Here is a 25,156-nt window from a genome sequence, read left to right as displayed (position 1 = left end):
GTACTTCAGAGGGTCCATCCTGGATATGAGTTATGTGGTATAGGCACAGAAGTAATGCCTTAATTTCTGAGCTGTCCAGGTTAAAGAACAACAAGTGCATTCTAATAGAGAGTATCGTGCTTCATAAGGTGTGAACTTCTTACTCAAGTATTATATGACTTGCTCCTTTCTTACTGTCTCGTCATGTTGTCCCAAAATACATCCTAAAGCTCCATCTAATACAAATAGATAGAGTAGTAAAGGTCTCCCAGGTTCTGGCAGGACTAGGACTGGTGGTAGGGACATGTATTCCTTGGTTTTGTCAAAAGCCTTCTGACATTCTTCAGTCCAACTCATCTCAGTGCCTTTCCTCAACATTTTGATGATGGGTTCACATATAACTGTGGACTGTGCTATGAAGCGACTGATGTAGTTGAGACATCCTAGGAAGCTCATCACGTCCTTGCTCTTTGGTGGTGGTAACTCTTGAATAGCCTTAACTTTGGACGGGTCCAACTCGATTCCTCGGCGGCCGACAATGAATCCCAACAGCTTTCTTACGGGAACACCGAATGCACACTTTGCGAGGTTCAGTTTTAGATTGTACCACCTTAATCTGTCAAAGAACTTTATCAAGTCTACTATGTGATCCGCGACCCTCTTGGATTTGATGATGACATCGTCAACATACACTTCTATTTCCTTGTGTATCATATCATAGAAGATGGTTGTCATGGCTCTCATGTAAGTAGCCCCAGCATTTTTTAGACCGAATGGCATCATCTTGTAGCAGTATACCCCCCACGGTGTGATGAAAGGTATTTTCTCTACGTCTTTTTCATCCATCCAGATCTGGGATAACCCACAAAGCAATCTACAAAGGATTGGAGTTTATGCTTGGAGTAATTGTCGTTCAGGATATGTATATTTGGCAGTGGAAAATCGTCATTAGGGATTGCTCTATTTAAATCTCGATAATCAACACATACTCTAACTTTCCTATCTTTCTTCAGAACAGGTACAATATTGGCAAGCCAGGTTGGGTACTCAACTACCCTGATGACTTTGGCTTTGATCTACTTAGTGACTTCCTCCTTGATTATTAGGCTCATGTCTGGTTTGAATTTTCTGAGTTTTGGCTTCACCGGCGCATACATTTGATTGGTAAGCAACTTGTGAGCCACTATGGATGTGCTCGGACTAGTCATGTCATCATATGACCATGCAAAGATATCCTCATACTCCTTCAATAAATGAATGTGCTTTTCCTTCTCTGACGGTGACAAGTGAATGCTTATGCGAGTTTCCTTGACGGTTTCGACATCTCCCAAATTTACTGCTTCGGTCTCGTCCAGGTTGGACTTATGTTTATTCTCAAAGTTCTCAACCTCCCTGACAATTTCGTTGGGTATTTCATCCTCTTCTTCTGAGTAACTATCCTTATGTTGCGTTGTCTCATTACATGTCACAGTCATCGATTTATCAGGAAAAGTAATAATAATGTTGTAGAAAGAAAAATGTGAAAGATAATAATGATTAATAAATAGCAATGCATTGATTAAATTTTCAAAATATCAAAATTAAGTACGGCTCGATGAATCGAGCAATTATTTTGAAACAAAATGCATCTTTAAAATAAAATACTGAAAACATATGAAAGGTCTAATATAGCTTATAAAAATAAATTAGGCTAAATGCTAAGCTACCCAGTGACTCGGCGGGCCTAGGATGGTGTGGCAGTCCAATTCCTGAGAACAACTCCCTTCTCCACAGTATTAATGGTGAGGACTTCTTCCTCCTCCTCCTCAATGATCGCACTACAAACTATATCCTCGTTCTCTAGGAACAAAATCCTTAACCCAGCTAAAGCTTCTTCCCCTACAGTTCCCCATATTGTATTAGCCCGGTGAAAAGTTTGAACCATATGTGTCATCGGTTGCTCGAGAGGGCAATAAGGACTATACCATGGCGGAGACCAATCATTGTACTCCTGCCAGGTGTACGGGTATCCCAACCCGAAAGTTGTGCCGTGACATTTCAACTATATCGGCTTGGTAATGCCCTGGAGTTTCTTTCCAATCCCTTTGCCGGGTTCATATCCAGACCATGCTAGTATGCTTTCTCTTTTGTTACTCCACCATTTGTCTTTCTCAAGTGCATTGATATGTTCAATGTGGTGATAAGTTTCCCCTCCTAGCCTTCTTCTGTTCTCGATAACCAGGATAGTTTGACTGGTGTAAATGGGGTTACTTCCATCTCCACGAATTATCACCTCCTGATGGTTCCATTTGAACTTCACGGCCTGGTGTAGTGTGGAAGCCATAGCCCCAACGGCATGTATCCAAAGTCGACCCAATAGAAGATTGTATTTAGCTGATATGTCAAGCACCTGGAATTCGATATAGGACCAAGTTGGCCCCATCTGCAGGCAAGGGTTAATCTCCCTGATCGTGGCCCTTTGAGACCCATCAAAGGCTTCCACGTTCACACTTTCTGCCCGTATCTCGTGGAAATCTTTGCCCAATCTTTTCAGAGTAGTCAACGAAATAATGTTGAGGCTTGAACCCCTATCTATTAAGACCCTGACTATGAATTTGTCTTCAAATTGTACCGTGATATGCAGTGCTCGATTGCGACTTAACCCTTAAGGCAGTTATTCATCTTCATGGAAGGTGATCTTATGACTCTCTAGCACTTGCCCTACCATGTTCGCCATTTTGCCGCAGGTGATATTGTTGGGCACGTAAGCTTCGTTTAACACCTTCATAAAAGCATTTATATGCACCTCCGAATTTTGCAATAGTGATAGGATGGAGATCTAGGCAGGGGTCTTGTTCAAATGATCGACGATAGAGTATTCCCTCACCTGTACTTTCTTCCAAAGATCATCTGATCTTGTTTCAATAATAGGTTGCTTAGTAGCAGCCTCCTTGCTCGATCCTCCCAAATGTTCGGGTGTATAGATCCTTCCCGTTATGGTCATTCCTTGTGCAACATCAGACTCTTCCATCTTTGCTTTTCCTTTTCACCTAGCTTCGGCAACATAATCCCAAGGTATGGTGTTGGAGTTGAAAGGATGTGTGGTTGCTACTGTCACTGTGAAAGGTGTGGCCACTTCTACCTCAAATAGAATAGGTGTGGCTACAGGTGGAGTTACCTCTACCTCAAATGGAACCGATGTGGTTGCCTCAACCTCGACTGATGGCTGCGTCTGCACCATAATAGGAGTGAGTGTAACTGTGGGTTTAAAGTCATCACCTTCTTGAATAAGCCCGATTGGCCCCTTAGGATCACATTCTTCATCCGTCTCTATCACATGTACCCCATCACCCCTATGATCTGGAAGAGGATTGTTGCGGACGTTGGGCACAACTTCCTTTGCTTGTATGACCTTGTTATCAATCAATGTCTAGATTGTATATTTCGAAGTTTGGCACTTGTCAATGGTATGTCCCTTCATACCAGAATTATATGCAAAGTTTTTGTTTGGGTTGACCATTGAGATGAGTTCTCCATTGTCACAACAGGAATAGGGGTGAAATAACCGTCGGCCTTCAATATTTCGTACAGTTGGTCAATGGGTTCAGCAATAGCGATGTATTGTCTGGGTGATTTGCGATCAAAGTTAGGTTAGGGTTTTTGGTAATTTGGGTGAGTTGGAGGTGAATGATAGAAGGTTGGCTAGGTGTTATAAGTGTGATAGGTAGTGACAAGTTGAGAATATCTGGGAGATGAGGGTTGGTATATGGGTGGAGGTGTTTGGTATGTGGGTGGAGGTGTTTGGTATGTGATATGCTCAAATTACACTTGAATAAATAGTGTAAGGCAGTTGGTGTCAAATATAATTACCCAACAAGGTTGGGGTCGAATCCCACAGGGAATAGGTGTGAAAAGGTTACTAGAATAGTGTGTTGCTTGACTAAAGTCATAATTCTATCCAGTTAATGGTAACACGAGTATAAATTGAGTTTGGTTTGAAGAAATAACTAATTTTAATGTTGAGAATGTAAATAAATTTGATTAGAGAAATCAAGGTTGTGTCCCCTTTAATGAAGTATAATGCTATCGGTATTAATATGTTATATTTCTAATGGAAGGTCCTTTTTGATATGCAAATGATGCCTAAATGACTACCCAATATTTTCCAATAGTTGGGTAGTATTTCCTCTTTATGATTTTTCCAAATACAAAAGAGTTGCAGTTAAATATAATTAATATATGCCAAATAAAACCCACTTATTTCTAAGCAATTCTATTAAACAAGGTTTAAAGCCTTGAGTCTTTGATATTTACTTCTACCAAATTCTAACCCACTTTCCCAAGCAAAGCAAGAATCTAATGCACTTGTTAATGTTTGCAACCACCAACAATAAATGAAGAATGAGAAGTAAATAAATATCAACCAACCATTATATATATATTCAATGTTAAACACCCATTAACATATCACCCATTTAGGGTCCACAACCTTAGTATTTAAAGTTAGCTACTCATACAAAAATACAAAAACAAGAGAATATTAGATGCCATAAAGCTTACAAAGTAAAAGATTCTTGACCCAAAAGATTCCAAAAGAGAGGAATATTAAAGCCTTGTGATGTAGTCTTAAAGTCAGACAAGACGAGCCCACAAAACCTCAAGAAATCTATTTATAGAGGGCCAAAATTCGGGACAAAAAGCAGACAAAAATGCCCTTTCCGGTTAAATATGCGACCGCATATCTGTCGCATAACAGACACACGGTCCGCATTCTCTTCATGCCCATCGCACTTCAGAACCCTAGTTTCCAGGTCGTCATCACATTGTTGATTTGCGATCCGCATTCCAGATATGCGATCACATTTTGTGTCCTATTATCAGCTTTTCTCTCCATGAGTTTGTTGTCCATTGTGCGGTCCGCAAACCTGTTATGCGATCGCATTCTGGATCGCATTTCTTGCACTGGACTTTGGCCAATATTCTGTTGTGGCTTGCGATTCTTTGCACTTTATGCGGCTTGCATGTAGGATTTGCGATCGCATCTTGGACCGCTTTTCCACATTTGTGATGCATCTTGCTCTTTTCTTGTCTTTTTGTGGCTTTTTGCTTTCATTTCCATGCTCTTAGGTCCTTAAACCTCATGTGCTGCAAAAACACTAAAATTACATAAGTATAGGAGATAATTGCATTCAAAACAAGCTAAAATCTAAGAAATTTGCATTGAAATGTGCCGAAATTCCCCGGCCCATCAACACCCCCAACTTAAACTCTTGCTTGTCCTCAAGCAACTAAAACAACACTATCCTATTATAGACTCCATCTAACAGATATGAAACAGTAATGACCGTGGATGGTGTCCGTTGTCAGTACTACAAACATGCATTTTTCAATTGTTTACCCTTCCTGAACCATCAATATTTACAAGGAACTAATCAACTTGTGAAACTTTGAGCCTCGACCAATTTGACAAAATGTTACCCTCAGCTAAGTGCACTTGTATTTGATTCCAAAAGCTCAACTTCTGTCCAACCTCATAGTTCATGTGCCCTCACTAGAAAGAAAGTCCCAAAATCACAATATTTACAATGACAACAAAAAGGGACGAATTTACAAATACACTCATTCTCTGAAAGACTTTCAAGTGTTACAACATACCATACCATAGGCTTGCCCTTATTTTAATTCGTTGCTTAATTCTAAGAATGCTCGGTTGGAGATCCCATAAAGACTTTTTAAGCTTGTAATGTAGGTTTAGGTAAGGGTCGGATAAGCATTTAGGTACAAGTGACTACACGCTCCTTGAACACTAATCACATTTTTCCTTCTTGTTGCTCTTTGCTTCTTTCAAACCACATAGCCTTTATTAGCTTCAACTTTTCCACCATTTAGCCACCTTAACTACCCCTTCAATTCTTTTCAAGACTCCATATATATAAAGACAAGCAATTCTTCTTTTTCTTTTTCTTTTTTTTTCTCTTGCCAATTTTATATATATTTTCTTATATTTTTCTTATATTTTTCTTTTGGAGCTTGAGTAGTTTCACACTTTCAGGTTCACTTTCCTACGCTCATTGTACAATCTTGCCGATTTACGACTTTACACCACACCCCCCAACTTAGGCTTTTAGCCTCATTCTCAATGCTCAAGGAGGGACGGGTTCAAAAGAGGAAATTATTTCACAAAAAAGGAAAGGTTTGTAATGAGGTAGCCAAAGAAAAGGTTAAAGGCTCAAATGGGGTGACTTGTGATACTATCTGTACAATGGGTGTCTTGAAAGGCTAACTGGTTTTCCAAAACTCACAAAGACTCCCTAAGGTCATTTCTCCAACCAAATGTAATTATTATAAGCATCGAAAAATCAACCGGGCAAGTTCTAGATGGCAAAAGCAAACACAAGAATTATTTACACAAAGAACTCACACACATGGCACACAGATTGTTTGGCTTACATAGTTTGAAGCCCTCGAGTGAACACTTGGCAACTCAAAGTTTTCATCATATATACATGTATAACTCTAGGTAGACATAGAGTCACAGAGCGAGCCTCAAGTTCCCACAGTTGATATAATTTTTTTTATAAATGGAAGGGTATAGGCTATATACAGACACACATGCTAAAGACTAGACACTTACACCAAACCGGTCAACATGTTTCATTCTACTATCCTGGTTCTACTATTACACCTTTGGAAAAGAACCTGGCGAAGAAAAACCAAGGGGAATTTATTGCTAAGTACTAAAGATGGACAACTATCTACTTGTTTTTTTATATACACAAGGATAACATAACTTCTGTACGGAAATCGCAAAACACTAATATATACAAACTCACGAATTACACAACATAACTTATGTACGGAAATCACAAAACATTAATATATATAGAATCACAAAATAAACATGAGTAAATACAAGAGCATAAACATGTACAACAGTTGCCAATGTTACAAAAGTATAAACAAGGCTACCACCCCCAACAAAAAAACATGCATTGTCCCTAATGCATAAGAACATAGAATAGAGTTAAAGGGGCTCCCTGAGGTGCACTAAGCGCTATGGGAGTCGGCAGCCGGCTGAGTGATGGTAGGGTTTCGCTCGGATGCTAAAGCTTGGACCGATGAGATCTCGGCCTGAGGAGTGACCTCCACTGATGGAGGAGGGATCTCTCGCTGGCCTAATACTAGAGCTGGGGCCTGTGAGCTGCTAACCTCGCCCGCTGATGGCTAAGTGGCCGATGGATCTACAAGGGCAGCCATATCTACTAGCGAATGTTGTATTGCCATCTGAATTGCTGCTTGCTCCTCGTCCTCAGCTGTAGGAGCAGCAATCTGCTTGCCCTTCTCTGGAGGGCTATCATTATTCGTGGACCATGAATCCTCATCATCCTCGCCCTCATAAGCCTCTTCACCCTCAAACTTAGTAGAGCGTCCAGAAACCTCCTCATTAGGAATATCAATCCGTACAAGAGGAGCTGGAGGATGGGAAGCCTCGGCAGTCGGAGGTGCGATGTCTGTCATCAAAGTGGTGAAGTCAAGACCCAAATCTGGTGCTGATGTGTTTGCTCTCTGCTTACCTTCCTTGGGCAGGAGGGATAATAGATCGAACTCCAAATTATGCATCTTATGGGGCTCGGTCTTCATAGTGGCAACCTCTTCCTGGAGCTTAGGCAGGTCACAAACCTCACCTCGCTCTATCTTCTAAACCCTCAACTCAAGCTGTTGTACGCGATCCCCATAATTTGCTTGTTGTTGTTGGAGGGCTGTCACTGAGGACTGTATCAGAGTCAAGGCCTGTTTGATAAGGTTCGGTAAGGTCTTCAGAAGCTGGTCTACCTTAGCATTGGCATGCTGAGCAATGAGACCAAGCCTCGAGATGGCTGGCAGTGCAGTAGAAGGCTGAGCAATGGTAGACTAAGAGGCGGCTTATGCAGTGGAAGTGGATGCAACAGGAGCCTGAGGGGACATAGGAGTCTGGGACTCTGAGGGCTCTACATCAACTGGAATCGGAGTCTGAACCTCTGGGGGAGTAACAACATCACTAATACGTGTGATGTCAATATCCTTCAGCACCTTCCCTGTCTTGTCAGAGTGTGATATGAGTGGGACATTCACATCCTTGCAGAGGGTTGTGATCAAACAAGGAATGGCAGTGAAGTGGCTGTCTGCCTTGCTCGGATCCCTAACTCTTGGAAGATAAGGGCACACACATCGATCTTGATTCCCGTCATAATGCATGCAATGAGAAGAGCCTTCTCAATGCTTATGTTAGTCTCATTTGTGGACGGTATTAGTCGAGAGGTGACAAAACTAAGCCAAAATCGACCCTCTCGTGTGAGATCCTCCTTGAATATTTTGTGTACAGGATTGATCGAAGCAGGGGTCCCCTTTGCTATCATAGATGCTATCCAACTCCACTTATTCTCCCGGTTTACCCATTTGGCTTGGTACTCAGCTGTGCCCAGGCTCTAGTCAGGGATGTAAAATTTATTAATAGTCTTAGCATTGCAGCTCACGTCTTTCCCCGTAACTAATACAGTATCACAGAATACCCTGTTGCGCTTGTGGTGAGCAGTCCTGGAAGCTCCGTATGAGGCATAGAACTCACAGACAAGGGTTTCATTGTAGTCATCTGGCAGCTCAGTGAAACACCCATTTTCTAGCTTTTATGTTCTCCCAATTATGGGGGTGCTGCTCTTTATGTCCGTTCATGCTCACTTGTTTCTCAGCAAGGATTTTTCTCTTTGTTATCCCTTCTCTATAGAGTTCCTTAGAACCATCGATTGTAAACCAGAGTTGGTAGTCATCGCCCCTTTTTCTTCTTGCCTCTTCCTGTAGGTCTATTGAAGGCAAGGTATCCTCCTCATCAGACTGGGAGGGACGTGCCGTAGTAGGATCCGGTCGTGGATATTTTGATGGTGTTGCTTGATGAATGGTGGAGGCCCTTTTATTGGAAGAGGATGCGTGTTTCTTGGGAGCCATATCTGCATAGAAATACCATGTGCGCAACCGAGTAGGCAACAGTGAAAAGAAAACAAAAAAATAAAAAAAACAAAGAAGAAGTTTAGAATGCTACAGGTATGCGGTCGCATAACCACTATGCGGACCGCAAACTTGTCGCAAACTTGCAAGCTCTTGAAATGATCCAAATATGCGATGGATTATGCGATCGCATAACCACTATATGGACCACATAACCATCACAAACCTGATTGCTCAGAAAACCAAATCAGGAAATGCGATCGCAAATTCCACCACAAAGTAGGAAATGCGATCACAAAATGGCTGCAAAAATCATATTGTGAAACTGGGTGTAATGTGTTAGTATGCGGTGAGTTTGCGGTCCGTATATCAATTATACAATCGCAAACTCGCCACATTTCATCATCTTCCTCAGCCAATCTAGGGTTCAGTTATGCGGCAAAATGCGGACCACATTTTGATTTTGCGAGCCACAAATGTCGTCGTTCCCAACGATTGAACTGATCCTTAGTAATGGAGGACCTAATTTTCACTACCCAGTACCCCCAAAACACATTACTTATGAAGAGAACACTGCGAACATGTATCTAATTACAAAGCACGAAAGAAATACACAGACGAAAAGAAAACATGAAACAACAACATGGGGAACAAGAATAGGAACAAATGTGCAACCAAAGCTTGCAATAATGGAATTGGGAAAAGGAAAACATACCAGTGATGTTGTTTATGAGCACACACTTGGGGTATTAGATTACGCACTAGTTGATTTTGCCTTCTCTGTTCCTTTTCTCTTCGTTAGTTTTTTTTCTTTTTTTTTCATTTTTTTTGTTTTGCTTCTGATAAAATAAAAAAAACTTACTTTTTGTTTGTTTTGAATGAAGATATGTGAGGGTGATACCTACACGATTTGCGGTGGGTAAGTCACCACATAACATACTATGCGACCACATAAGTGTTATCCGGTGGGTTCAAGTGAGATGCTGAAGGGCCAGAAATGCGGTGCTCTATGCGATCGCATAGTTGTAATGCGGTCCGCAAAGTTCACTACCTTGTCGCATTCTTACCACCAACATTAGCCAAAATCACTATTTTGATTTGCGACCAAAATGCGGTCCGCATAGTGAAATGCAACCGCATTTTTGTAGAACACTTCACATGGTGATTTTTCTTCCCTTTCTTATGCAATCTTACCCAGAGTTATGATCTTTTGAATCCCCTGCATTTTAATACACACATTAAATTGCTCAATTAAATCTATCTATTACAAAACTAAAAATTTAAAGAACAAAAAGGGTGTTACCACACATGGGTTGCCTCCCATGAAGCGCTTGATTTAACGTCGCGGCACGATGAAGTTGGCGTGTCTTTTGCTTCACTCATTTGTCGGGCATGGACCATCTTGGAGAGCCAACTGTTCTACCAAATGTTTTTCTCCATTTGTGCCGAAGTAGTGCTTGATTCGGTGGCCATTGACTTCGAATGTTCGGAGCCAATCTTTCGATGCTAGTTCCATAGCTCCAAAAGGAGAGACATTGACCACTTTGAATGGACCGGACCATTTTGATTTGAGTTTGCCCGGAAAAAATTTACGCCTTGAGTTAAAGAGCAAAACCAAGTCACCCGACTTGAACTCTCTTTTCAAGATTTTCTTGTCATGGATGTACTTCATCCTTTCTTTGTACACAGCTACACTTTCATAAGCATGGAAACTGAATTCCTCCATTTTATTGAGTTGTGTTAACCTCAAATTTGCAGCTTCAGCCTAGTCCAAGTTCAACCTCTTTAAAACCCACATGGCCTTGTGCTCCAATTCCATGGGTAATGACAATCTTTTCCGAAGACTAACCGATAAGGAGAAGTACCAATAAGAGTTTTATATGCCGTGCGGTACGCCCAAAATGCGTCATCTAGCTTCCTTGACCAGTCCTTCCTGTTTGCATTAATAGTCTTTGCTAGAATGCTCTTGATCTCCTGGTTGGAAACCTCAACTTGACCACTATATTGGGGATGATAAGGTGTGTCCACCTTGTGTTTGACACCATACTTTTCTAGTAGCCCCGTGAAAGCATTGTTACTGAAATGGGACCCACCATCACTAAGAATGGCCTTAGAAGTGCCAAACCGAGTGAATATGTTTTTCTTCAAGAATGCGGTCACACTTCTTGCCTCGTTGTTTGGTAAGGCAATTGCTTCAACCTATTTGGACACATAGTCCACAACTACCAAGATATATTTCATCCCACCAAAGCTCACAAAGGGACCCATAAAATCAATTCCCTACACATCGAAGATTTCTATCTCCATCACAAAGTGCATTGGCATTTCATGCCTCTTGGAGATTGATCCTTGCCTTTGACATTGGTCACAAGCCTTGAACATTTGATTGACATCATGATAGATTGACAGCCAATAGTAACCACATCCAAGCACCTTATCCGCCGTTCGATTTCCTCCATGATGACCCCCAACTGATGAGTCATGGCATGCCTTTAGAATTGACATAATCTCTTCTTCTGGAACACACCTTCTAACAATATTATCAGCATAAACACGAAACAAGAATGGTTCCTCCGAATAGTATTGCCGGCAGTCTCTCAAGAACTTCTTCTTTTGATAGGATTCCAATCCGTCCGGAATAAGGTCACTAACCAAATAGTTAGCAATATCGGCATACCAAGGAGCAAAAGTGCTAGATAGTGCCAATATGTGTTCATCTGAGAATGCATCGTTTATTTCAAGATATCCCTTTGTTCTCCCTGCCTCTTTAAGCCTTGATAAATGATCCACTACTTGATTTTGAGTTCCCTTGCGATCCTTAACCTCGAAGTCAAATTCTTGCAACAACAAGACCCATCGAATCAACTGAGGCTTTGCATCATTCTTTGCCATGAGATAGCAAAGAGCAGCAGGATCTGTGTACACTATCACCTTGGATCCCAACAAATAAGCCCAAAACTTCTCAAAGGCATATACAATGGAAAGAAGTTCTTGCTCAGTTACCGTGTAATTCATTTGTGTCCCATTGAGTGTCTTTCTTGCATAATAAACCGGGTGGATAACCTTATTGTGACGTTGGCCAAGCATTACTCCAATAGCTACACCACTGGCATCACACATGAGCTCGAAAGGAAGAGACCAATCGGGTGTGACAATAATAGGTGTCGTGGTGAGACTTTGCTTCAATTCCTTAAAGGTTTTGAGGCATTTCTCGTCAAACACAAATTTGGAATCCTTCATAAGGAGTTTGCACATAGGATTTGCAATCTTGGAGAAATCCTTAATGAAGCACCTATAGAACCCGGCATGTCCCAAGAAACTTCGAACACCTTTAATGGAAGTAGGTGGAGGAAGCTTAGAAATAATCTCGATCTTTGCCCGATCAACCTCTATGACACATTTTGAAATTTTATGCCCCAACACAATGCCTTCATCCACCATGTTGGTCACTTCACATCTCTTAAGCACTTGTCTAAGATTGTTAAGACAATGCTCAAAAGAATCACCTACCACCGAGAAGTCATCCATGAAAACTTCTAGAAAGTCCTTTACCATGTCAGATAAAATGGACATCATGAATCTTTGAAAAGTAGTCAGAGCATTACATCCTCCAATGCTATGTTGATTTGTTTGTGACCGGAATATCCACCAAGGAAACAATAAAATGACCTTCCACTAGCCGATCAAGCATTTGATCAATAAAAAGCATAGGGAAATGGTCTTATGTGGCACTGTTGAGCTTCCGATAATCCATACACACCCTCTAACCGGTCATCGTTCTTTTTAGGATGAGCTCATTTTGCTCATTTTCAATTACGGTCATGCCTCCCTTTTTTGGCACGCATTGCACCGGGCTCACCCAAGAACTATCGGCAATAGGGTAGACTACCCCGACATCCCACCATTTGATGATTTCTTTCTTCACCACCTCTTGCATTGACGGGTTCAACCGTCGTTGATGTTCCACACTTGGTTTCGTTTCACTTTCCAATTGGATTTTGTCCTCGCAAATTCCTGTGGGAATACCTCGGATGTCCGCAATTGTCCATCCAATAGCTTTCCTATGCTCCTTCAAGACTTCCAACAATTGTTATACCTACACATCATTCGACAAAGAAGAAATAATTACCGTTAAAGTATCATTTGAGCCAAGAAATTTATACCTCAAGTGTGGTGGGAGTGGTTTGAGCTCTAGTTGTGGAGGTTCGATAATAGAAGGCTTTGCGGGTGGAGTGGCTCTATTCTCCATGTAGATAGAGAGCTTTGTCGGAGCATAAGTGTAGGACCCAAGCCCCTCCAATGCATTCACCGATTCCATATACCCCTCAATATTTTCACCATCAAAGTTCACCAAAATAGCCGTCAATGCCTCGCTGAGGCCTTGTTATTCCATTTTCATTTCAACTGCATCCTCTCCTTCATCAACAACATCGATCACCAAGATGTGTTCATAATCATGTGGTAGTTTCATACCCTTGCTTGCTTGGAATGGTCTCCCCAAGATGATAGGGATCTCTTTGTCAACTGCACAATCAAGGATTATGAAGTTGGCGGGTAAATGAAATTTTCCCACCTTCACAAGTACATTATCAACAATTCCCACCGGTCGTTTGATGGAATGATCGTCCATTTGCAATCTCATACTTGTGGGCCTTGGCATACCTAATCCTATTTTCTTGTAAATGGCAAGAAGCATCAAGTTGATGCTAGCTCCATTATCACAAAGGGATCTTGCAAAATCATGTGCCCCAATGGTACAAGTAATGGTGAAAGCTCCCGCGTCTTCTTTCTTTTGAACGGTGGATGTTACAATGATGGAACTAACCCGATGAGTAACATTCACCACTTCATTTTTGGTGCTTTTATTCTTGATGATCAAATCTTTCAAATACTTAGCAAAACCCGGCATCTCTTGAAATGCTTCCACAAATGGAATATTCACCATTAATTGCTTGAGAATGCCGTAGAACTTTTCAAGTTTGCAATCATCAACCTTCCTAGCGAGTCTTTAAGGGAATGGAGGAGGAGGTCTAGGAATAGGTGGAAGCATTTTTGGTGTCTCTTTTACCCTTTCCTTTATCTCTTCCCGGTTCTCTTTTTGCACTTGCATATCCTCCGAAATCTTCTCAATTTTGACAACACTTGGCTCTTCAACCTCAACCCCTTTCTCGAACTCTTCTACCTCAACCAGTTGTTCGCCCTCTCCTTGTAGTACCTTACCACTCCGAGTAGTAATTGCCATGACATGAGAAGTTGGGTCACTCCCACTACCCTTTGGGTTCGCAATTATGTCACTAGGGAGTGTTCCCTTTTGCTTTAGATTTTGTTCCCTAGAGAGGTCTCTCATTTGCATCTCTAATTTTTGAATGGATGTGGTATGATAGCCAACAAGCTCGATCATGTTCCTTATAGAAGTCTCGAATTTTTCTTGATTTTGCAATACCCGTTCAAGCATACTTTCCAACTTAGACTCATTTGAGGAACCTTGATTTGAATATTGACCCTTTGGGGGAACATAAGGCTTTGAACTCCGGTTTAAGAAGTTGTTGTTGTTGTTACAATTTCCTTGGTTTGAGTCACTTTGGATATTTCGGCATTGTTGGGGGCCTTGCCATTGCGGGTTTGGCCTCCATTGATTTTGTTGTGCTTGACCTTGGTATTGTTGCCTTTGATAGCCTCCTTGAGAGTTTTTGACATAATTTTCTTCCTCAAAATCCTCATTTGATATGGGTTGCACATCCTCAACCACATTTGCCTTCTTCGTTTGGCTTTCAGTGAACATCTTTGTCAACACATTGACATTTGTAGCAAGCCCTACAATCACTTGATCTCTCTCTTGATTTTCCTTGATAATGTTGCTCAAGGAAGGAGAACCATATGTAATTCCACATGTGGTGTCCTCGGAATGCCATGCTTGATTATGCTTTGCCATTTTATAAAGTATTTGTGTCAGCCTTGCCAATGATTTGTCCATGAAAGATCCGTCAGCTGCATTTTTGGCTATAGATTGGTTCACAGGATCCAAGCCCATGTAGAATTTTTCCAACAAGATAGAATCTGGAAAACCATGGTTGGGAGACCTCACCAAATATAATTTGAAATCATCCCATGCCTCATGTAGATGTTCTCCCGGTAATTGCTTGAAAAAGAAGATTTTATCTTTGAGCTCAGACTTCTTACTTTGCAGGAACGATTTAGCTAAGAATAATCGGACAAGTTCGGGCCATGAATGAATAGAGTCTGTGGCAAATTTTGAAGCCATTACCTTGCTTCCCCAGCTAGTGAGTACTTGAAGCACCTCAACCTTAGAGCATCATCTGAGACATTGTTCTGCTTATGCATCGCACATATACCCAAGAAGTTTCTGAGATGTTGTGTCAGATAATCATCAGTGGAATTCCTGAAAAATCCCTCCGCTTTGAGCATAACAATTAAACCATGTTGCACCTTGAGAGTTGTTGCACCCACGACCGGAGGTTCAATAGCATTTGTATCCTCAATATACTCCTCTATGTCCGCAAAAGCATTTTATTCCATTTCCGCCTCCATTTATTCTTCATATTCGGCCATGTTCTCCTATCAACACCAAGCAAAACAAGCAAAGTGTGATGGAATAGACTAACACGTAAAGTAAAGCACACACTGATTAGTAATTTCAAAACCGTAGTACCCAGCAACGGCGCCAAAATTTGATACACTCAAATTACACTTTAATAAATAGTGTAAGGCGGTTAGTGTCAAATCTAATAACCCAACAAGGTTGGTGTCGAATCCCACAGGGAATAGGTGTGAAAAGGTTACTAGAATAGTGTGTTGTTCAACTAAAGTCGTAATTCTATCCAGTTAATGGTAACAAGAGTATGAATTGAGTTTGGTTTGACGAAATAACTAATTGTAATGTTGAGAATGTAAATAAATATTATTAGAGAAACCAAGGTTGTGTCCCCTTTAATGAAGTGTAATGCTGTCGGTATTAATATGATATATTTCTAATGCATGGTCCTTTTTGATATGCAAATGATGCTTAAATGACTACCCAATATTTTTCAATAGTTGGTTAGTATTCCTCTTTATGATTTTTTCAAATATAAAAGAGTTGCAATTAAGAATAATCAATATATGCCAAATAAAACCCACTTATTCCTAAGCAATTATATTAAACAAGGTTTAAAGCCGTGAGTCTTTGATATATACTTCTACCAAATTCTAACCTACTTTTCCAAGCAAATCAAGAATTTAATGGCACTTGTTAATGTTTGCAACCACCAACCATTATATATATAAATATCAACCAACCATTATATATATATATATTTAATGTTAAACACCCATTAACATAACACCCATTTAGGGTCCACAACCTTAGTATTTAAATTTAGCTACTCATACTAAAATACAAAAACAAGAGAATATTAGATCCCATAAAGCTTACAAAGTGAAATATTCTTGACCCAAAAGCTTCCAAAAGGGAGGAATATTAAAGCCTTGTATTGTAGTCTTAAAGTCAGACAAGATTAGCCCACAAAACCTTAATAAATCTATTTATAGAGGGCCGAAATTCGGGACAAAACATGGACAAAAATTCCCTCTCTGGTTAAATATGTGATCGCATATATGTCGCATAACAGACATGCGGTGCACATTCTCTTCATGCCCATCGCACTTCAGAACCCTAGTTTCCAGGCCGTCATCGCATTGTTGATTTGCGGTCTGCATTCCATATATGCGATGGCATTTTGCGTCGCATTTTCCACCATCAGCATTTCTCTCCATGAGTTTACGGTCCATTATGCGGTCCGCAAACCTGTTATGCGATCGCATTCTGGACTGCATTTCTTGCACTGGACTTTGGCCAATATTCTGTTGTAGTTTGTGATTCTTTGTACATTATGCGGCTCGCATGTAGGATTTGTGATCGCATCTTGGTCGCATTTCCATATTTGTGATGCATCTTGCTCTTTTCTTGTCTTTTTGTGGCTTTTTGCTTTCATTTCCATGCTCTTAGGTCCTTAAACCTCATGTACTGCAAAAACACTAAAATTACATAAGAATAGGAGATAATTGCATTCAAAGCAAGCTAATATGTAAGCAATTTGCATTGAAATGTGACGAAATTCTCCGTCACATAAGTGTGTAGGTGGAGGTTTTTGGTATGTGAGCGGAGGTTTTGGGCCTTGGGCCACCATTACTGCTACCACTTCTTTCTTCTTTGATAAGGCACCTGATTGCAATGCTTTGTTCATGGCCTGTAGTGCCTCGAAATTTGTCACCATCCCACTTTTGATACCCTCTTCAATCCTTTCTCCAAGTTTGATGATATCGGAGAACTTGTGATTCTCAGTGACCATTAGCCTTTCATAACACTGTGGATCCTGTGCCCCGACAAAGAACTTGTTCATTTGTTCTTCTTCTAGAGCTGGTCTGACCTTGGTTGCTTTCGACTTCCACCGAGTAGCATACTCGTGGAAAGTCTCAGTTGGCTTCTTCTTTAGATTTTGGATATAGAAGACATCTGGTGCATTCTCCGTATTAAACCTAAACCGATCCATAAATTCGGAGGCCATGCTCACCCAATTGGCCCACTTCTTAGGGTTATGGCTTATGTACAAGGACAGGGCATATCCAGTAAGACTTCTTATGAAGAGCTTCATTCAGATCCTTTCATACTTTCCGACCCTGATAAGCTTGTCACAGTAAGTTCAAATGAACCTTGGATCACTTGTTCCATCAAACATTTCGAACTTGGGAGGTTTGTAACCCTCTGGCAGTTCCACGTCTGGTTGTATGCATAGATCATTATAATTCAGATCTTCTATCCTTTTACCTCCTTCAACACCATGAACTCGACTTGTTAATTTCTTGAGTTCCTCGGCCATGTTCTTCATGAGTAGGTCCTTCTTAGTGGATTCTGGTGTGGAGTAAGGCACGGTTTCCACATATATTGGGTTGTTTTGGTGAGTGCCAGGGATTTGGGTGTAGTGGTGGTCGTTGGTTGAGTTTTGAGGATTGGGGATGGGTTGTGGTGTGTTTTGAGAAGTGTGATAGGTAGCAGTTTGTGGGTACTGGATTGGTTGATGATGGTGTTGTGTAGGGGTTGGTATCGGTAAAGAATTGGGGTTTTGAGGTGTCATATTGATGGGGTGCGGGAGGATTTTGTGGATGCTGGTTTGGTGTATTTTGGAAATGTGTTGGGTTTTTTGTATTTTATTGGTTAATGTCTGGGACGTTCTGAGTGAGGGAGAGGCTTGCTATGTTGCGGACCTGCTCAAGTTCTCCTTGTAACTCCAGTATCTTTTGTTCCAATCCCAAAACTAAGTCATTTTGTGCCGGAGTACTCCGACCGTCTAAAATTTCCGCATTCTCAGCATTTTTTTCGAATACCAGTCAAGTCATCCATCTTAGCTTTTCCTATACTTTTCGTATTATTTGGAGGAGGAGGGGGTGGAAGGCCTCTAGATTTGGTGTGATATGATGATGATACCATTATGTGCGAACCAACCCTAGGAGATGGAAATAATAATAAAAAATAAAGAAAAACAAAAGGTAAACAAGTTAGTAAGGATTCTAAAAAGTTTGCAGTATTTAAACACATATTGCAGGAATTTAAATTTATGTCCTAATTTGGGAGCCTCGTTGTTCCCGAGGTTGGCCTAGCGACAAATAGATTTGGAGAAGTTCAGTGCTAATAATTGCCTCATTTCATTAAGATAAAATATACGAACCCCCAACGACACTAAATGAGATAAGTCACTAATAGCACTTGGTCTTATTACATTTGAAAATCAAATAAACCTAATCTACTTGGTCCCAGTAGGACCTTCTCCAGGCTGGATGCTCTTGTTGATCAGATCCCCCAATTCGCACAGGTTCAACTATAAGAATGCCTTTACCAAATTTCCTCCTTCGTTTCCCTCAACGTTCTGACAATCGGTGACTCTTTTCCTCATTTTCCCTTCCAATTCCATTAGACTATACTCCAGATATTCCAGCCATTCACTGTATTTAACAACCCTCTCTTTCCACTCATTGATCATCTCCATATCGGCCTTATGTTGCTCCATATGCTCGGCTTCAGACTCGCAAACTCTTTTGCGCTATTTGTTATACTTCACCTATGCTTCGGCAACTTCGTCTATGACCCTGTTTCCTAGACCAACCCTTGGCTCGAATATTCCTGTTATGTTATCTTCTAACCATGATGGGTAAAAGTACACATGACCAGTATGATATCGATCTGGCTCGAAGGTATCCTTTTCCACGATAATTTTCAAATGCCACATGTGCTGAGCTTCACATTTGTATGGGATGTCGTCATCCTGAAAATCTGCCCTATAGTGACTCATTTGGGCAACTCACGGTATGACCTGACTGTCTCATAACCTTGAGGGGAGCATAAGGGTATATGCCACTTAACCCAATCAATACCAAGTTTGGAACATCACTAGAGCTGATGATAAACTCGTCGGTAGTGAACCACTCAAACATCCATTGAACCTGGTCCTCAATCAAATTGTTGAAAAACTGTACCCATCCTACAACATCTTTTGGTTGAGCAAACCTGTCTGGGATATAGGTCATTTTCTTGATATGATGGAAGGCTATATGATCACTCCACGACCTTCATGGAAATTCCTGAAGGTATTGACCCTTTTGGAAATGTTCTAATAGCCAAACTTGCAGCAACAAATTGCAACCCTCGAAGTATCTGAACCCTTTATAATAGTGCTCCAAGGTCTGGTACATATCTTCAATGATCATAGGGACAATGGTATATGTCTTCCCCTCAATCCTTTCCATCAAAGTTTTGGCCACCATGGCCGGCCTGGTGTATATTTTGTCCCTTTGGATTGGAAACACTAGCATACCTAAGAAACACACGATAAACACAAAGACCCTACGGTGAATCTAACCCAAGGAGGTGATGGAGAATTCATCATCAAAAATACAGTAAGACCTGTTATGACCGTATCATTCATAGAGGAAATCGAAGGGTATGTAGGCGTTTTTTAGGCATTCCATGTAATCATTCTTCTTCAACCCCATCATCTTCAAAAAACCCCTAGTAGTGCGATTTTCAGGTACCAATAAACCACGGTTATCCCAAGGCAACCTAGTGAATCCCCCTATTTCTTCCAAGAGAGGGGCCATTTCTATGTTTCCAAAGCGGAACACAACCCTTTATTTGTCCCCGAACATGGTGGCAGTCTAGATTAACATTTTGTTTGGCTGCAGGTCCAACCAAGAAGGCAAGTTTCCTAAAACCCTTTTCACATGATTTTGGTCACTTGATGGAAGATCCCTCTACCAATCTAGCAATTGTGATGGTATGTTGCCGACCATGCCGAACTTGGGGAATTCGTGCCCCATTTTCTGCAAAACAAATATGGTTAGGCCATTTCCCCCTCCAAGTTCGTATTTTTTTCAACAATGATTAGCATATTAGCACTTATTTTTAAAAAATTAATGCACATAATTGTGGTTGCATCCGTTGGGATTAAAAAAAACCAGATGGACTTTTGGACGAGGCTTGTCTTAAAGGGTTATTATGTGGATAACATATTAACCCGACTAAGTTTGACCATGATGCACATACAATTAATCAGAGTAAGGTTTCTATGGGGGTCTAGACTGGTACCCTCAAGCGGACAACTTGAGGGGGAAAAGCACGGAACCGTCGATTGCACCGTTGATCAACTACTTGTACCACAAATATGCCTTTCCGAATTTAAAGTGTGATATATAGGAAGAGCGCAAACACTCATCAAGCGTTGCTATAGGATTGATTGCGCACGAGTGTAATATGATGTTGAGCATGATTTATGTAGCAATAAATAGCATGTTGTCACGTATTTGCACGTTAAAAATGATGAATGCGATATTTAAATAATTGAAAGACAGTTAAGAAAGAAAACTAGGAGACAAGTTAGTTTCAGGAAATAAAGGATATCATGAATGCTCGAGAAATAGGCAATTTGTCACGACCCAAACCGATGGGCCGCGACGGGCACCCGGTACCTTACTCAACCGAGAACCAACGTAACCTATCCTTCTTATTACATCATCATATACACATGACATACGATCCTAATAGGCCAACATAATAATTTATAAACTAAAAACATAGGCCGACAAGGCCGCACAGTCTTTCACGTACACGACATATGTCTACAAGCCTCTAAGAGTATATAAATGTCATAAAGGTCAGGACAGAGTCCCACCATACCAAACAATATCGTCTAAATCATACTAACCAAACAAGCAACTCCGGAGCAAATGGAGCGCACCAACATCTTCCGCTGAGCTAATAGCCTATTTTGAAGGCTCTCGACCTGTTTATCGGGACCTGCGGGCATGAAACACAGCGTCTCCAGGTAAAAGGGACGTCAATACAAATAATGTACCGAGTATGTAAGGCACATAAATAAGTACATAAGAGACATGAAAATATATAGGGTACATGACTCAACCTATAAGTCTGAATAACTTTGTAAATCATAAATTACTTTTCGCGTTATGCATATGCGTATGAATGTCATCTCATTCATAGGTATATGTTTCATAACATCATCAGCCTCTGAGGGCATCCCATCATATCATATCGGCCACTAAGGGAAAAATCATAATCGTATACCAGCTGATCAAATGATGTTGCGTATATAATGCCATAACCTTTCCCATATCCCATATACACATATATACGTACATATATACACGTATATAACGCCGTTTGAATCATATTTCAGCCACTGTGGGCAACACCATCATCATATACCAGTTGATCAGGTGGTGGTGCGTATGTAACGCCGTAACCTTTTTCCCCTATCACATATAAATATAATAAACATATATACTCGTATATAATGCCATCTGGTCATGGGTCAATGCATATGTATAAATGGATGAAATGCATGAAAAATACGTAATAATCTTAATATTCCTTACGGATAACCTTTTTCAACTGTATTATTCTGATACACATGAATAGGAAATAATAATACTTTTCAAAGGGAATCAAGAATATAGACACCCCTAATAACTCTATGAATAAAGTAATTTATGGAAACTGTGTATTTACTCGTTTCTTCAATATAATTTAGACCATTCCAAAAGAAAGAAGGGATGACCTTAACATACCTGCATCGATGTCACATTGGTTAAACAACAAAATTTCATTAAAAGTGGATAACATAGCAGAGACATAGGACAACTAGTTTGGCTTCAGCAGGCAGCTCACACTAAACTCAACTAGTTTCCAGCCCTTATATAGCTTTCTATTAAGTTCACACCCAAATTACTCGACATTATCCAAGTTACTATTTCAACCAATTGCATAATACTTGAATGCATAACATGTCAGCAAACAAATTTTAGCTTCACCGTTCAAGGCCTTGTTCAGTTCAATTAAGTCTCAGGAAAGTATAAGATTTTTGAACACATAATGTGTAGAGAACGGACCTAAGTGTAATTTATAATGTAAAATGTGCATTGAAGATAAAGTTCATCCATTATTCAGAATAGATGAACCCATAGTACTGCATATGGAAAGGAGGCAATTTGTAATATTAAAATACCAAATGGCCACATGACTCATGTTTTAGACTTTGCCACGTAATCCAAGATAACTATTAGTCATTTGGTCAAGAATTGGCTTATTGCCACGTGGGGTTAGGGAATTGTAGTCTTTATCCACTAATTAGTTAATTAGGTAATGTCCCGCTACCCGGTAATTAATCAATTACCCGCATAATTGAAAATTATCTCAAATTACTTAAAATTCTACTTATTTTTAATACACCTTACTATCATGGCCATGGGGTACCTTGTATGGTACTAGTCCATAAATAATGGGTACTTTAGCTCGGGCCAAATTTTATCCCAAAATGTCATATTTCGATGAAATTCTTTTTCTTCGATTTGCTTACCTTCTCACTTTCACGAATTTACTCATTACTTGTTTTAAATAGCATAATTCATGTAACCTCAAAATAATCTCATTCCCGAGCTTGCGTCGATTAGCGTTACAACGAAACCTTAATGTCCGAAAATATGGGATGTAACATCTCATTCTCGAACTTCCATCAATTTACTTATGACATACTTTCACGCACGAAAACATAGGGTGTAACATCATTCCCCCCTTTAGAACATTCGTCCTCGAATGTTGACAGATGCACTTATCATTCTTATAGCTTATGCCTTCCGAATACTTTAGTACTTTCCTTGCCATATAGACAACTATTCTGTGAATAATTTGAAAGGTTAAGGTATTGCCCTCTTTAGGCTTCTTTCTCATACCATGGCGTGTGGTCGGAATCCTTTAATTCTCATAATCATTGCTACCTTTTTATCATGCAGTCTATATGACTCTGACCTTGTAAATGTACCTATGCGACTCTTCTCCCCTTTTTCCTCTAGTTTTTAGCCAATCTCTAGACCTCACTTTGTGAACATATACATAACTATAACAAGGTGCTCCTCTGGGAACCTATAGGTATACTGAAGTTCTTCGCTCAGTACTTTGTCGAACTTGTGAATATTACTATATCCTGTTTCATAGCCCCGGTTATCCATCCGTATGACTTTACTACATCAAGGTAGGCCATACTATACCATAACTCCTACGTCAATTTCTCATTCCTGAAGTCTGCTATCAAATTCCAGGTTACTTTCATTTCTTATCAAATATGTATAAATCTATATCCTTTAATGCTTCCATATTACTATTCATCTTAAGAATGATGGCCTAATCTTATATCATACTTTATAACTTTTATCCATCCATTATTGATTCACCTCAATACTGATCTATAATCTACCCCTGATAACTTAACTTTTTATGTAACATTGCCACTAGGGTCCATGTTTCATCAGGGAACATCTAAAATGATTAGGCTGATCCACCTAGGGCGATACCATGCTTTCATAAGCGTATTTCACAGCATCCCAATGTGATTCACCTTATGTGGGTATTTTAATCCTGTACAATTCATGAAATTATTACTCAATCGAAGGCTCAAATGTCATCCTTTATTTATCAAAATTACACCCTTATTCTACTGCCAGGGTAGCATTCCACATGCTACTAGTCATAAACCCATTTGAGTTTATTCAGGCTATACTGAGCTTTCTATGACTTAGAGGAACCGTCAGCTCCTTTGTTTTCACAGACTTAATCTCGAGGACTTATCCATTTTCATCACCTTCTCACTTGCCTTCTTCTTATCCTTACTCTTGTCTTTCTAAAACCTTGTCGTTCTATTATATTTTAGCTTGCGATCAATTCTCATGCATATTCTGGAACACCAAGCAAGACACTGCATTGTCTCTAGCCCTTCTTTTACTTTCTAATTAGACCTTTCGGTACTTAGAAAACATAGGATGGGAAGTATTCCATTGACGACACTGCTATTATTCCTGGATATTGAATCCCAGTGCTTCTAGCCTTATATCCTAAGTAAGGACTATTCACAACCTTTCTGTATTTGAGTATCTCGTACGTTGTCCCACTTCACCTTTCTTACCTTAAAATCTTGCATCGTATCTTATATCTCTTTCATGACCTCCCTTCCACATAGGTATAATTTACGTTCACCACTTGAACCTCTATTATAACACTTACACCTCCGGGCATACATAAAGCTGGAGTTTCATACTGACTTCTTATGAGATTGGTAATTTTCGAACTGGATTTATCGTAGAGCCGTTATAGAATATGGTTGTTGTACTATCTCTATTGTACCTCTAATTCTGTTATGTTCTCAATCATGATTCCTATAACTTTCTAGGTCCAATAATCGGATTCCTAATTTACTTTTTTGATGTAACCCTTTAGTTTCCTCTTCCTTCTAATCTACATTTATGTAGGTTTAAGCTATTTTCCGATTTGTGGCTCATGGTGTTAGTTACTACTTTATCCCTTCAAGGATGCTATGGAATATCCATGATTCAATCTTCTAATAATTCGATCCTTTTTCTGTGACCTGGGCTCAATTCTTTCTTTTAATGTATACCAGAATCTTCTACGGTTGTATATGCTGCATATATAAAACTCCAAACCCTTAAGTGAGTTCTTAGCGTAACCAACTCTGGATTATTGATTGAGTAATTTCTTTTTTTCCATCATAGCTTTCTTTAAATGTAAGCTATTACTTTTCCTGATCTTTTCCCCCCTTGTTGCATCCATACTTAGCTTATCTTAGTGCCTATATATATTGAAATT

At 40.1% G+C, this 25,156-nt stretch overlaps 2 protein-coding genes across 2 annotated transcripts; both read right to left on the bottom strand.

Annotated features, from left to right (window-relative positions):
- Nucleotides 1–13,321: 13,321 nt before the first annotated feature.
- On the bottom strand, nt 13,322–13,882 carry LOC138886156 (uncharacterized). The gene has a single exon (XM_070167193.1). It carries the CDS (start codon nt 13,880–13,882, stop codon nt 13,322–13,324), a length of 561 nt encoding a protein of 186 aa, XP_070023294.1.
- Nucleotides 13,883–13,945: 63 nt separating this feature from the next.
- On the bottom strand, nt 13,946–15,199 carry LOC138886155 (uncharacterized). Its single transcript, XM_070167192.1, has one exon. It carries the CDS (start codon nt 15,197–15,199, stop codon nt 13,946–13,948), a length of 1,254 nt encoding a protein of 417 aa, XP_070023293.1.
- Nucleotides 15,200–25,156: the final 9,957 nt, after the last annotated feature.

This window comes from Nicotiana sylvestris, chromosome 2 (assembly GCF_000393655.2).
Source record: "Nicotiana sylvestris chromosome 2, ASM39365v2, whole genome shotgun sequence".
Lineage (NCBI taxonomy): Eukaryota > Viridiplantae > Streptophyta > Magnoliopsida > Solanales > Solanaceae > Nicotiana > Nicotiana sylvestris.
The sequence above is the reverse complement of the archived record's forward strand: the minus strand, read 5'-3'. Positions and strand labels throughout refer to the sequence as shown.